General features: G+C 45.0%; 1 protein-coding gene across 4 annotated transcripts in view; it reads left to right on the top strand.

Moving 5' to 3' along the window:
* Nucleotides 1-10,087, top strand: part of LOC109306562 (fibrinogen-like protein 1) — a 34,668-nt gene that overhangs the window by 18,032 nt on the left and 6,549 nt on the right. For all 4 annotated transcript variants that reach the window (XM_019530012.1, XM_019530011.1, XM_019530010.1 and 1 more), the window contains 4 exons: nucleotides 3,868-4,078; nucleotides 6,186-6,345; nucleotides 7,854-7,951; nucleotides 8,049-8,137. In XM_019530012.1, coding sequence (XP_019385557.1) covers nucleotides 3,868-4,078; nucleotides 6,186-6,345; nucleotides 7,854-7,951; nucleotides 8,049-8,137 — 558 coding nt within the window. The remainder of the gene's footprint in view (nucleotides 1-3,867; nucleotides 4,079-6,185; nucleotides 6,346-7,853; nucleotides 7,952-8,048; nucleotides 8,138-10,087) is intronic.

The raw sequence follows: 10,087 nt of genomic DNA, 5'->3' as shown, positions 1-10,087 counted from the left end.
GCCTTGATCTGGCCCCCGCCCTTTCCCTCCCCACAGATTGACAAGCTGGGGCTAGGGGTGGTGGGTGTGCACATGCACACATGCCCAGCTATCCCTCCAGCCCAGGATTTACCAAAAGAAGCTCCAGGATCTACTTGTAGGTTGGGATCCCCAGTTCGGTGACCACTGTCCTAAAAAATGAACATGCAGAGATGAATCAGGTGTCAGGCATACAAGCAGCAGTATTTTGCAGGTAAAGGGGTACACAGCCAAAAAAACCTGCTCTAATCCATCCTTAGTAATAAAAGGGCTACTTGCAGATGTAAAAAAAACTCCAAACAAACAGTGCTTTACTTTAAATTCAGCGCGTTTCAGCACCAAGCCCAACACATGCCCAGAAGAGGCAGTGCATTAGCTGGACCTGGTTCACCCAATGTCTGTATAGATCAAGCACTTTAGTGGGGCTTTCTTGACTCAACCGTGGATAAAAGTGCCAAAAAGTCCCGCTGAAGCAGATGCCTGATCTATATAGACGCTATGGAGCTGGGTTGAAGTAATGTGCTGCTTCTTCCAGTAAAGCACTTTTATTTTTAACATCTGCAAGCAGCTCATATGTTGGAATCTAAGCTGGTAGTTGGAACAGGAACAAATATGGTTGAGAATACTGTAAAAATACTCTTGGGAATACTAAATAGCAATGCTGGTCAGAGAAGAGACAAAAAAATCAACAAGAAAAACTGCCTCAAAAGGAAGGAGAAAGAAGAGCTGCTGGTGTGCAAGTAGTCTCTATATAATGTGTAATAAACACATGTGAACCATTTTAACAATATAGTTTGCTGTCGACACTTACTCAAGGCTTCCTTCCAGTTCTGCAAGTGGGGCTTAAATGTTTATAACCAGCTTTCAGTAAATCCAAGAAAGGCTGATTAAGGCTAGTGCTGAACATGATTCCACCTGCATTGCCTATTTATCACTGGTGGGATTGTGACTACTGATTACTTTGCAAACTACCATATTTACTGGAATCCAAGGTAAGGGTCCCCAACACACTTAATATAGAGGGGAAGCCCCTTGTCTTCAATTCAAGTATGAGGCAGCCAGGAGGCAGGTGGTTGTTGTGATTGCAGTTGCAGCAGTGGCTGAACCTCCAGCCCAGATCTGAGGTTGGGACTGGAGCTACAACTGCTACTCACCCGCTATTGTCTCTCCCTGACCCCAGTTGTCTTCCTCGCTCCTGCCCCCACCCTGCCACATCTGCTACCCGCCCCCACTTATCCTCTCACTCCAGCAGGGTTCCACACCGCTGTAGCCTGGCATATGGAGCATGTGGTTGCTGTGGCCCCACCCCAACTCAGTAGGAGCTGTTGCAACAGTAGCAGCCCTGACTGGGCCCTGAATCCTGGGCTGGAATTGCCCCAGCCCCACTGCTAGCAGACTGGGCTGGGGGCAGAGCAACCACATGCTCTCTGCCCTGAGTTAAAGCAGTACCAGAGCCCTGCTGGAGCTGGAAATCAAGCAGCAGGGCAGGGGGCAGAGGCTGTGCAGAGGGGGCAGACACCAGGGGGAGGACAGGTGCTGGAGACTGTAGGCATGGGGGAGGAGAAGTCATGGGAAGGGGGGTGGGGGGCAGGCAGCAAGGACAAGTTGTGGGGGAACAAGGGGCAGGGTCAAGCTACTTGACACTCCCCCACCACCTTGTGCCCCTCTGCCACTGCTTTTCTCACTGTAGCAGTGGGGAGAAGGTATGAATTCAAGATGACCCACCAATAATTAAATTATCATTTTCCATGTGTAGAATCTAATTATTGGGGGGGGTTGCATGAATACGGTAGTAACTGCTACAGGCAATCCCCTGTCTTTTGTCCTAAACCAGCAACATACTGCCCCTGTCCCTGTCCTAGACCAGTGGTGCCCAGTGGCCAGATGAGTAGTTAGTGGTCATGGGCTAGACGGGCTAGTTCACAGGCCCAATCCAAAGCTGTCATCCATCCTGTGGGGCTCCCCAGGGGTCCAGGAATTTGGTGGTAGGGGAACAGCAGCAGTGTTAATTGCTATAGATCCCAGAGCCAGTGCAATTAGCACTGCTGTCATTCGTCCTGTCACCAAATTTCGAGACCCATGGGGAGTCCCATGAGCCAGATGATACAGCTCTGTAGGCTAGATCTGACTTACAGGACTTGCCTTGGTCAGCACTTGTCTCTCTTTGAATGATACCTTGTCAGTGGACAGCACTGTCACAATATATACCACAAGGGAAACGAGAAAGCATCTCACAAAAGCTGCCCTTGCCTTTGACCTTTTTGTACAGTAAATGCTTTTGTTCATGAAACAGTCAGTATTACCTCACAAAATGGTTTGGAACAACGTCCTGCCTTTTACCGGAGGCCAAGTCCATCAAGGGAAGCACGTCGGTCTGTTTTCTGTCTTCTGTCCCATGGGACTAAGATGCGCAAGCCTAGGACTCTCCAAAGAGACAGTGGGCCTGGAGCGTGCGTGCACACACTCACACGCACACGTGTGTGTGTGTGCACATGTGTGTGGCCTGCATACACACATGCACAGGCGCGCATGTGTGTGTGGCCCTCAACACCTCACCAAAACTCATCAAGTGGCCCTCCAGACCAAATAATTGCCCACCCCTGTGCTAATAGCCACAGTGTGGTCATGGTGACAGCTATTTTTGTGCCCTTCCCCGCAACAAAGGCAGCACTGCTGCCCCCGTTACCCTCTCCCTGCCGCGTTGCTCTCCCCTTATGCTTCTGTCAATACTCCTATGCCAGATCTCACTGAGCTCTTTCTGTGGCAAAGAGTTCCAGTCTCATTACAGGTTGCACAAAAACAGTATTTGATTTTATCAGCTTTGTGTTGGTCACCTTTCAGTGCCATTGAAGGTCCCCTTATTTGTCTGGGAGACAGAGAGAGCAGATGTCCCTGATCGTATCTTTTCTAAAGCTGGTCACAGATTCACAGAGGTTTAGGGCTGGAAGGGACCTCGTGAGATCAGTGGGTCCAGTCTCCCTGCTGTGGGCAGGAAAGACTGGTGGGGTCATTCATTTACATACTTTGGGGTAGGGATTAGAATTAGAAAGTAGATTAGAAACTTGGAGGGTATTGATATCACTGGAGGCTTAACTCCTGCGGTTATATACAACCCATGCAGTGCCCTTGTTAGGTTCTCAACAGTGCCTCAGTCCTGTGGAAGAAAACAGATTAGTTCCCAACAGCAGTGTTAGTAGATGGTAGCTGTGATGGCATTTCCATGGTGGGAGCATGGGTGATGTTTTTTAACTTGCCTAGATCAATGTATGGTTTAGAGTGAAATATAGACTTGATATAGCTTTGCAGGGTGGTGGAGGAGAATTAATCTCTATTTAACTTGCAATGTTTGGAGTCATTCAAGCCCACTACTCAAAAGGTAACCTCAGGCCAGCAAAAGCCATGTAATAAGAATTTCCCAGAACTTTTTTGGCAGAGATTTTTTTAGCATGTAGCTGTGCCAGCCTAAAATGTGATTCTTATGAAAAGTGTTCATTCTAGTGAATCTAGATTGGATTCTGCTCTTGATTAGGACAGTGTAAATCAGGAGCAACTCCACTGATTCCAATAGTTTCTCCAGATTTACATAGGGTGCATGTCCTTTTATCTTTCACTTCTACTGGAACATCAATCGTCCAGTTTGGCAGCAATGTAAAAGCCAGATTGTATCACTCATACCCATCCTGAACAATACTTTGATTTATGAAGAAGTCTATTGCTTTAATAACCCACCTTGAGGTCCTAAGTTTGAACCCCTTTGCTTTATCAAAACAATGATATGTGCTTGGATGTTGAAAGCTACAAACTCTCTCTATTGCTTTAAGTATACTAAGCCTCAGTCTTTCCTTTTAGGACAAGGACATCTGCCTCTTAGACAACAATAATTTAAAACAGAAATTAAAATTGTTCCAAAGCTTGCTTCACTTATATGAACAACAGCTGAAGGACCTCTTGGAGAACAACTATCATAGAACAAAGAGCAAGGTCTTCTCAGTCAGCAGGAGCAGGCAGCCTGTGGTGCTTCTACCTCCAACTAGTGGAAATCTTATAGTCTATGATCAAGGTAAGTGTTTGCAGTAAAATAAAGTAGAACCTCCCCCCCCCCTTTCAGAACATCAAAATAGGTATTGGTTGTTGAATATCCAGTATATAATAGAAACACAATTCTGTATTCTATCTTGTTCCCTTAGTAAAATGAATACAGGAGGTTTTCTATCTTGGTCAGGTTACTAAAATGGGCAGGTTACTATATGTACCATGTGTTAGCTACATGTGAAGGTGAAGAGTAGACCCACAGTCCAAGGACACTGACCTGATATCATTTTGTTTTCTCTCCTGACTTTGCCTGTCTTGCTTATTTAGATTGTAATCTCTTTTGAAGCATTCATTGTCTCTCTCTGTGTTTGTACAGTACCTCGCACAACGGACAACAGCCAGTGTTTGGGCTGTGTAATAAAATGTCGTATGTTATAGTACTGTCCTTTGCAAATGTCATTGCTTCAAGCTTGGGCTGAGGTTTATGATTTAAAATCCCGATTTAGGCATTTGAAGTAGACTCTGATTTTCAAAACCGCTGAGTCTCCTGCAGTACCTGCTAAAGCCACTAAAAACTGGTGGGTGCTCAGCAGTTTTGAAAACAGCCCATCCAAGAGCCTGTAGGAGGATTAAGGAACCTAACTTTGAGCTCTTTTTTATTTTTTAAATACGTGCCAAATTGACTAGTCCATCCCTGATTCTTGTCTAGATTATCCCCTATCTGGAAATGAACTGGACTGGAACTATATTGGGATTCCCTGTAAATTTCTCTGGCATCTTTCCTGTGATAAAAGGAAGGTAAAAGCTTGGGGTTTCCCAGCGCCCTCTCCCTCCTCCCCTTGCAGAGTGAACTGAGAGTTCAGCTTTCAAAGTATCTGGTCCACTGCCAATAGTTTCTAATAGTTTTACCCACAAAGGGCTCTTGTACATGTGATGGGGGTTTAATCCCCAAAGTTTTATTCTGTGTCTCCTAAATTGAAACAGGGGGCATAGAATAAAAGCCTGAGGACTAAACCATTTCAATTTTTTCATCACGTTGTAGCAAGGGGTCCAATTCTTTATTTTTTCTTTTTGTCTCAGGCACAGCCTGCCTGCGGCTGGGGGTGAGCCGCTGGCAGGCCAAGCAGCTCCTGAGCTGTGGAGGAGGGGCGGCAGTCCTTCCCTCTGTGGCAGTGGTACCCACCTGGAGCCACCTGGGCAGGTTGCTAGCAGGCCATGTGCTATCCCAGCTCAGAGGCAGCACCCAGCTCAATAGACTTCTTCCCCAACCCTGAGCTGGGGCAGCATCCAGCCTGCTGGAACCCTACCCATGTGGCCTCAGGGGGCACCGCCACCCTGGAGGGCAGGACTGAGGCCCCCCACAGCAGTTCAAGGGCTACTTGGCCTGCCAGCAGCTCGCCCCCGGCTGCAGGAGAGGCAGGCAGGCTTCGCTGGAAGAAAAAAAGGATCGGGCCCCTCGCCGCTTCTGAAGTGGTGTGGGGCCCGATCCTTTTTTTCTGCGGAGCCTGCCTGCCTCTCCCATGGCTGGGTGTGAACTGACAGACAGCTGCTTCATTGTAATTTGCAAAGCTACAAACTAAACTTCATCCCCAAAAGTCCGGCGTGTGTATACTGTGATACCATTAAGCCACATGGACATTTTTGTCATGTGTACATGTTAATGGCGTCATGTGTACAAGCGCCCAAGGAAGCTACATATTTGCATGCAACCTCTTCCACCAGTGGTTCTTTAAGTGCCTCCTACCATATTTTAGAGGCAACTGTCCTATTCCCACAAAGGAAGTTATCAGAGCTGAGAACAGGGGAAGAATCTAAATTAATGTTGCCTTCAGCATAGATGACACATAAGACAACATAGCTAAAGACTCCTGAGTACATACTACATTAATATCTCTGCTGTTTTAATGTAGATACCACCTGACCACCCAAGCAATGTTAAAAACTGTTACTGCCAGGACTACACTTTTTAGCACTCTTCTACAGGCTCAGTGTCCAACCAAGAATGGGTGGGTTCATGTGTAGGAGGCAGAAATCATTGTCCCTTGACAACCTCCTTTTCAAGCTTTCTCTTGACTGCAGCACCCCATTTACTCTTCCCCACTCATTATTGTATTAATCACTGTTGTCCTGCTTAGATTGCTCTGCAGTGTTTAATAGTAAAAAAACAGAAAATGGATATTACCGGATAAGGCCCAACCCAGAGCAAGAACCTTTCCTGGTTTATTGTGACATGTCTGATGGAGGTGGCTGGACTGTGATACAACGACGCAGTAATGGCAGAGAGAATTTCAACAGGTATGGGGGTTGAGTTAATATCCCAGTTGGGATTTATGTGAGTATTCAGAGGCCACTGTGATTTCTATAGACTATTCAGCCTGTTATGGTATCTTACAGTCACAATCGCTGCCATTTTAAGATCCAGTCCTGCACACTCATGCTCATATAAGCAAATTTTAGTGATAGAACTTGTTTGTCAGGACAAGTTGTGTGAATAGGTGTTAGAAGGATCAGCCCCTGTAGTGATTTCTTTCAATCACAAGAATTAATCAGAAAGGAGTTGTGACACCTTTTCATTGGGTTGTCCTTATGTGTTGAAATTTCTTTGATTATTGTAATAGGAAGCACTGGAAGATTCAGAACCATCAAATAGCTCCTAGCAATGCATAGGCTGAGACCCATTAAATAGTGTTCTCTCATAACGCAAATGCTATTTGGGCATAACCTACTGCTTACTTCTCTTTCCCATCATTAATCAAAATACTTTAAAAAAGTCCATACAGTCCCTTTCCTAGCTGAAAGCCATAGGAAGTTAGTTAGGACTATCCTCACAAAAATGTATGCATCATTTTCAGAGTATGTAGGCATACCCTGAAGTGTCTGCAGTGCAGCATAAAGATACCAGAGACAGTTTTTGATTACAAGTTTAGGTACCAGTAACATTTCATCCTTTAGCCTGTGTTCAACTCTTTAGGACATTCTGTAATAGCAGCCATGTCTGTCAGGTGCTTAAGATTTATTAAGTCACGTTCTTATTTTTAACATTTTGAAGCATACTGTCAGAAGTTTTACAAAAAGACCAATATGGGGTCCACTGTGTTCCTCTTGTCCACTCATTTCTGATCTTATCTTGGAAACACTGAATCTGGCAGCTTTTGCAGGACTGAGGCCAGAGTGAGTATTCATGCCTGTAACATGTAAAGCTGTTGACTGTGGTCTGTATTTATGGATATTTCTTGCTATAAACGTGTCTCAACTCCATGCTCTAAATAGGACAGGATGGGAAAAATTTGTCTAGAGTAGTGGTGTTCAACCTGATGGCCCTGCAAGTCCAGTGAGTGGCCCAGGGCCTGTCTGCACGCTGGATAGGGCCCTGGGGACCTGTCAGTTCCCCCTTCCCACCGCATGCATGCTGGGATTGAGTCCCAGTGGCCTGTCACTGCCCCCTCCTACTCCCTGCTCATGGGGATTGGGCCCTGGGGCCTGACACCATCCCCACCCAGCCCTGCACACTGGGATCTAGCACTGGACTTAGGGCTCCCCATGGGTCCAGAAACTTCAGCAGGGGAATGTTGCTACTACTCTCCCGCTGCTAAATTTCTGGACCCATGGGGAGACCTGTGGGCCAGATGACCTGGCATTGCAGGCTGGATCTGGCTTACGGGCTGGAGACTGAGCACCCCTGATCTAGAAGTAAAAACTAAGATTTATTTTTTGAGAGATTTTGCAGTAACAAGATGATAGAGTTTGTCAGCTATGAACTCCCATCCTTTAAGTCCAGAAATTGCTATTTTACTTTGCTGCAGGAAGTGGGCTGATTACAAACTAGGATTTGGACGATTTCAAGGCAAGAATGATGAATACTGGCTAGGCAATAATCGCATCCATGACTTGTTGGTTAGAGGTATGAGCAGTTTTTCCAGCTGCATACTTCCTTAAAAGTTACATTGCAGAGTTCATTGTGGACTTGACATGTAACAAGCTACTGCTTTATATTCTAGAGGAAAACATGTTAAAAATTGACCTGATGGACTGGCATGGAGAGAAACGATATGCTATCTATGAAAACTTCCAGATCAAGAATGAGCAGGTGAGAATAAAAAAAAAAAAACAAGACAGGGATTTGTTTTAAGAGTTTTCCTAACAGGGACTTTTAGGGCATTTCCCCGATTTTCCTGCTGCAGCCTGACTAATCCAAGTTTATAATTAGAGCTCTACCAAATTCATCATTATTGGTTCACAGGGATTTAAGTTCAGTTGAGGTGGGACCAAATTACAAAGATCCTAGATCTAAGCTTTTGAAAAGCTTAGTTGCGATTAAACCCAGGTTTGGTTCGTCTCATTACAGAAGGTCTAGCAACGATACTTGACTGAAGCCAAATTTTTCAAAAGCTTTGAGATGTCTGTAGGGGGAAGGTAGGATAATTGATTGAAAAATTCTTTCCATGTGAACCTTTCTTAATATTCCCTTCCATGAAAGTTTACATCCCCTGAGTTTTGTCTGGTTTCAGGTGTGAAATAAGGCCAAAAACTCAAAACCAAATGTATGCAAATCTGCCAAGTTTTGTCTGATTTTTGGGGTCACAATATGAAAATGCGATTTTCATGTGGTTCAACTTAAAATAGAAAACAGTTGTTTTAAAACGTGATTCACCTTTGTTGGAAACCTACTATGCTCAAGATTCAGCCACATTCTCCAGCCAACATCATTGGAACTTCTGGGGAACCTTTAGCTAGATCCAGTAAGGTATTTAAGCAGAATTTGAAACACCAGAATCCAAAAGCACAGTCCTTAAAACTCCTCTCAGCTGTTATGAAGTTCAGGGTGTGCCTATGCTCATGTGGGGCCTCCTTATAAAAGTTCTCTAGGTGCATAGTTTTCTGCCTGTGAACGGAGTCTGGGCAGCTTAGCACTTTTCTCCTTCCTAAACCAGTTTGGAAGCCACACTTAGCAGAGGGATGCCTCAAGTCCCCTGAAGGCTCTGATGTGTAAGTGTTCTTAGAACATGCCTAAAACGCACAGACAGTTTGTGTTCCTTACAAAGTGTAGATATAGTTGCATACCTTGAAAACAAAGGGGGAGAATTGTTGTAGACATCTAATCTCAGGGGAGACCTCTGACTTCCAAGTAGATGGAGAAGCCTTACTCAAGTCTGTGGGCAGGTACAGAGAGGGGTAAGATTTTAGAATCGGCCTTTTACTTAGGGTTTCCTATTGGTTACCCATAGCCCATGTTTCTTGGAGCACCATTCTAAGGAACATAACTCCCTTACGCATTGTATATAAAATCTGAATACCTAGTACAGGGTTCTGGATTCCACACAGGTGCTTGGTCACATAATCATTAAACCTTGTAGTTCCTAATTTGTATGCACCCAAGTCCTTTATTGGATCTAACCCTTGATCCCTACTCAAGTTTTGTTATGGAAGTTTTACACAGCTCTGTTTTAATTACTTACTGACCTTTTTTTTGGATAGAAACAAATGTTATGACAGAAAAAATACTTAGAATTTTACAACCAATTAAACTCCTCCAAATCTTGGTAGAAGTATACAATGGAACCTCACCCCTAAATATTCTCACCAGGTCAGCCAATTTAGGTTGAATATTAGGTTTCTAACCATCAGAGCAGCGTGGATCTAGATCAGCCTCCCAGTAGCTGTTTAAAGATGGAACTTAGTCAGGCCCTGATAGTGACCTGATTTCCAGTAGTAGTAGGGGACTGGACTTGGAGGTCTCAGGAAGCCCCTTACAGACCTGTGTTGTTTTTGTATTGTGTAAGTGTTGAAAGTAAACACTATATAGAATCATAGAAAATTAGAGCTGGAAGGGACCTAGGAGGTCATCTAGTCCAATGCCCTGCTCAAAGCAGGACCATCCCCAACTAGATCATCCCACCCAAAGCTTTGTCTAGCTGGGTCTTAAAAACCTCCATGGATGGAGAGTCCATCACTGCTCTGGGTAACTTGTTTCAGTGTTATATTACTGTGAGGGAGCGGGAGCTAAGGGCGGCCGTGAAACTCCCTAGCGCCCCTCACC

Source organism: Crocodylus porosus, unplaced genomic scaffold, assembly GCF_001723895.1.
Source record: "Crocodylus porosus isolate Cpor-Errol unplaced genomic scaffold, CroPor_comp1, whole genome shotgun sequence".
Classification (NCBI taxonomy): Eukaryota; Metazoa; Chordata; order Crocodylia; family Crocodylidae; genus Crocodylus; species Crocodylus porosus.
The sequence above is the reverse complement of the archived record's forward strand: the minus strand, read 5'-3'. Positions and strand labels throughout refer to the sequence as shown.